The sequence below is a fragment of the Plectropomus leopardus genome, unplaced genomic scaffold (genome assembly GCF_008729295.1).
Source record: "Plectropomus leopardus isolate mb unplaced genomic scaffold, YSFRI_Pleo_2.0 unplaced_scaffold11308, whole genome shotgun sequence".
Lineage (NCBI taxonomy): Eukaryota > Metazoa > Chordata > Actinopteri > Perciformes > Serranidae > Plectropomus > Plectropomus leopardus.
In genome coordinates, this window is record NW_024611960.1 from 149 (window position 1) to 5188 (window position 5040).

At 41.5% G+C, this 5040-nt stretch overlaps 1 protein-coding gene across 1 annotated transcript; it reads right to left on the bottom strand.

The window, feature by feature from the left end:
• Nucleotides 1–219: 219 nt before the first annotated feature.
• LOC121963450 (immunoglobulin-like and fibronectin type III domain-containing protein 1) lies at nucleotides 220–4816 on the bottom strand (the record flags this gene model as incomplete). Its single annotated transcript, XM_042513735.1, has 9 exons — nucleotides 4670–4816; nucleotides 4338–4479; nucleotides 3956–4249; nucleotides 3502–3804; nucleotides 3008–3187; nucleotides 1676–1804; nucleotides 1490–1569; nucleotides 1103–1295; nucleotides 220–516 (listed from the first exon to the last, which is right to left on the bottom strand). Coding segments are annotated over exons 1-9 (1765 nt in total), but the record flags the coding sequence as incomplete, so codon positions are not given.
• Nucleotides 4817–5040: the final 224 nt, after the last annotated feature.

A 5040-nucleotide genomic window follows, 5' to 3' on the forward strand; every position in this document is an offset into this window, starting at 1 on the left:
TAGTGATTCATCACTGATGTCAGCTATTGTGTAATGGAATCATGCTTATGCCATTTTAAACAGATTAGCTCTAAACAACAATATAATGTAGATGGATATGATGATATATATTTTTTGTTTTTAGTGCAGAGTATAAGAGTCCAACCACAATGAACTGCTTTGCTTAACTGTAATGGCACAATCAAACATAGCTGAACTGGAACAACTATAAAAACCCACCTCTGTTGCTGTTGGCGCCCCATGTTGGTGACTGAGATGGATCTGAGAGACCCACATCATTCTTGGCGTAGATCCGGAAGTGGTACTGTACCCCAGGAAGGATGTTGTTGGCTGTGTATGTGTTCGCAAACAGGCGGTCTGCTACAGTCTTCCACACTCTGTTGTTCGAGTCGTGTTGAGACACCACGTAGTACAGGCGGTCGTCGAGCTCCTGGTCCGGAGAAGGAGCCCATGATACCAGTAACTTGCCGTGGACTGTTTGCTCCAGCTCCACTGGCCCCGGGATCTTGGGTTCATCTAGAGACAAATACGATAAGATGCAGATTACATTAGTAAGAGAGGAAATAAATCTTTTGCTAAATATTGCTTTCTTTTGGAACAAGTCTCATTAATTTCTTAGTAATGAGGCAGCTTTGAAACCTTATTTTACCGCACCGGAGAGTCATATTACTCCTCTATGGTTTTTTGACAGAACTGCATTTGCATTTGACAGCTGTTATAAATTAATCAAATCCTACTGCATGTTACACAGTAGGAATTATGTCTCTTGTTCCATTTAGAAGTTGTTCACTGTTAATTAGGGTTTCACACTGGGTTGCCAATACATCGGTGTGCCATTGGCATTTAATTGGCTAGATATTACCTAATTAACGTTGTCCGGTGTTGATATAATTGGTGTTCGCCTTTAGCCAGAGGAACACAATGCGAGCAATTAAGTTAATTTCTCATTTCGAACAAATTAATTCCTAATTTAAAGACTTAAGGATTTTGAAACTAACACACAGTTCTTATCAGCACAAAATAATTGCCCCAAGTAGTTTCAGCACAAAAATATCACACTGTTTCCACAACTTTTTTTGCACTTACCATTATTTTTCCTTACCTGTGACTCTGACCTCAACGTCAAATGAAGCCTCCCCCACAGAGTTTTTGGCTATGATTGTGTAAATGGCCGAATCTGAGCGCTTTGATGAGGGAATAACAAGCTGAGACATTCCCTCTGTATTGATGATATTAATCCACGGGGATATTGGCTCATCATCCTTCAGCCAAGTGATCTGAGGTGGAGGTTCAGCCTGCAGATATCAATATTAGATAAATGAGATCATATGCAGCCATGTCACAGCGAAGTAAACTCATCACTCAAGAATACGTCATGCTGCATTGGGGCAATAAAATACGAAATGTAATGACTCGAAAAGATAGATTTAGGATTCACTCCATGGAAGAAGGGCTCAGTATATGTACAAGGTTTTAGGCTTCTTCATACCTCATAGCAAATTTTAACACGTGCAGAATTTCCTGCTCTGACAACAATGAAGTCCTCTGGGTCCTTAAAACAAGGTCTCACTGGAAGAAAACACATAAAACATGAAATGCAGACAGGGAACAAACATTGCTCTGGATAGCAAAGTTTAATAATTAATACACACAGCGGAGGAAGTTTACTACTTACTGTTGGGATTCTTTGCACACACCATTGCGGAGGGGGGGCTCAGGTCTCCTGCTCCTGACTCATTGATTGCTGAAACCCTGAACTCATATTCTGCGCCCTCCGTGACATCTTTAACTGCATAGTTCACATCTGAAATGGAAATTAATAGTATTGCAGGATGGAAGAAGAACTGCATTTCCTTCAATCAAAACATGATAGTGCGTTTTTTTTGGTCTCACTCCCAACTTTTCAAATACCGATGCTTGGTCAGTGGCCCTCATCGTCAAACAGACACACCGAGGTACCCGTCAGTGGCAGTACGAGATGCACCAGATGGCGGCATTTGTTTTTGATGTTACTGGAAACTACTGTGGCAAAAAGACTGAGAAACTCTGCATAGAGTGTATTTGTAGTGGCGTCAAAAAACTCTGGACTTTCAGCCATGACACCGCTGTTTGTGTCCCATTTTAATAACATAGTGTGCTAGTATGTGTAGCAGGGGTGGGGAAAAAAATTCATACAGTGTAGTAAAGCAATATTTTGTGTGGCAATATTGATTAGTTACAGGGATGCCAAGTGACACTTTTTTCTCATCTAAATTATAAATATCACAAATGTAGATTACATTTTTTGGAGACTAGTGGAATAATTTAATCAACTGTTTTTTTTAGTCCACTAGAGTTGTTATGCTTCAGTAAAAATGATTGAAATGAGTTGAACAGAATTAAAACTTCATCTTATCAGATAAAAACAGATGTTGTCAAAGTTTTCCTCTGGGGCATCCTTTCCAGTTGGAAAAAGGGAATCAATAGCAATATATTTTATTGCAATACTTAGCATATTGCGAAGTTCAAAATGGTAATAATATGCAGCGATGCAATATCGTATTGTCGGGCCTTTGAGGATTCCCACCTTTAATGTGTAGCGTGCTGTGCTTGTGAGTTATGTCACATGACTTAAATCACATGACATTCAATTATGTTAAAAACAAATGTACGTAATTTAAGCCAAACCATGATGTGTTTTGAAACCTAACCACATGACTTTGTTGCCCTAACATAAGGAAGTAAACCTAAAAACCTGTTTTAAAAAACAAACTAGTGTAGTTTACTGTAATTATTTTGAGAAAGAGACTGTGTGCATTTAACGTGCAGAAACTGTACATTTACTGTGAAAATGGAAGTTCATTTTGAAAAGACACGACGCAGGTACAGAGCGAGAATTGACATCCCTGAGCATCCAAAACTGACGTTAGAGGAGTGTACAGTGCGTCATATTTTGAGGTGTAGGGTTACTGACCAAGCGTCTGTATTTGACAAAGTGGGAGTGAGAATTTGTTGGTTTCTGACTGACCTTCAATAGGTTCATTAAGTCCATTCAGGGCAATCCACTGGTTTGTGTCCTTCTTTCGTTTCTCTAATTGGTAACCAATGATCGGTACTCCTCTGTCGTCTTCCGGAGGGGTCCAGGTCAAGGTGATGCAGGTCTTAGAGGCACTCACCACTTTGGGGGCACCAGGTGGACCGGAGAGTACTAAAGAATGACAAGTAGTCGAATTAATCTAGTGAGCTCATTATTAATAATTAAGAAGTAATTAAAGGCGTGAAATATATTCAGGACATCCACATGTTATCCCTGCAGGTTATTAAATACTATTCCTCTTGGAGGAAGAGCAACTATTACAGCAATGATAAAAGGTGAGCTTTCTACAGTGACTAAATAGTGCCGGTGACAAACGATTTGAAGCAAAACTATCCAGAGGCATTTTCATTTATTACAACCTGAGGGAGATTAACATGGGATTTGCAGAGGAATGCTAAATGAGACTTCTTTTTTTCCGCGCTCACTCATTATGCCAGCCATAATGCTATCAGCTGTCTCCAGGGCGTCGCTGAGGCCCTCTGGGTTCTCTGCGTATATGCGGTAGCTGTATTTCTTTCCATGAGTGACATTCCTGTCTCTGAAGGAGGTCTTGTCAGCCGAGACGTCCCCTAGTTTCGTCCACAGACACTGTCCTGCCTGCTGCCGTTCTATAATGTAGTTGGTGACAGCGGAGCCGCCGTCGTCTGTAGGAGGGCTCCATTTAATCTCAATCATAGATGAGGTGGTCTCAACCGTCTCCACTGGACCCTCCGGCGGACCTGGGCGATCTGTTGCAAAAAGATGGTGTTAAACCTCAGATAAAGTGACAAAATGTGATGCTTAGACAGGCGAAAATATGAATGTAAAAGAAAACAAAAACACTAGGAAGTCCATCCTGTTTTTCCCCGCTTATCTCGTTAGATTTTCTTTTTTTCGTACCGAGCACAATAAGCCTTGATGTGGCCTCCGCAACTCCAAATGGGTTTTTGAGTTGAATCTTTATTTCCCCTGCGTCTGTCCGCAGGCAGTCTCTCATCAGCAGACGGCTGTGATTGGGCTCCCTAACGATCTTAACTCCTCCTCCGTCTTTGATCTCGGTGCCGTCCTTGAACCAGCTGACCACCAAAGACTCCTGAGGAGGAAAGGGCATCTTGAAAGCAGCGTTCTGGCCCACTCTGATGATCACAGGTTTGGAGAACTTGTGAAGGTCGTCCGGGTCAAATTCAGGTACGTCTGTGAGAGACAGTGTAACTCAGTTTAATGTGCAAGACCTGCTGTGGCATTTAATATATGTTCTACAACAGAGGGGAGTAAATTATACCTCCGACAGTGACCTTTCCTTGTGTACTGAGCTCCCCTGATACAAAGCGATAAACTCCAGAGTCGTCATCATTGCAGCTTTGAATTGTCAGCTTGTGAGACGTTCCATCTTTGGTTATGGTGACCCCAGCACCTGAGCTTAACTAGAAAAGGGAAAGACAAAAACTTTTTTGTATTACTATACAAAACATGCAAAAACAACCCCCAAAAAACCTCCCATCTAAAGACACAACTTTTTTTTTTTACTTTGCTCTTCTTTCAGCCACAATTTACTCTGAATATCAGATAAATTCTGTCACATGTACATATTGTAAGTTAATTCATGGGTTTTACCTGCTCGCCGTCTTTGAACCAGGTGCCGTCAGAGTCTGTGCTCATCGTCACCGTTAATTCGGCAGGCTGCCCACGAAGAGCATAAATATCCGAGAGTCCGCAGGTAATTTCAGGCTCTGGGCAACATAAAACAAAGTTACTCTCCATTTTGCATATTCATGTGTAGCAGCTTTCAGTCAAGCATATGTGACGGCACAGTGGTGCAGTGGTTAGCAATGTTTTCTCCGGTTTCTCCAGCTTCCTCTAACAGTCCAAAGACATGCAGGTTAGGTTAATTAGTGACTCCCCATAGGTGTGAATGTGAGGGTGAATAGTTGTCTGTGTGTATGTGTCAACCCTGTCGTAGTCTGTGATGTCTCCTGTGATTTATG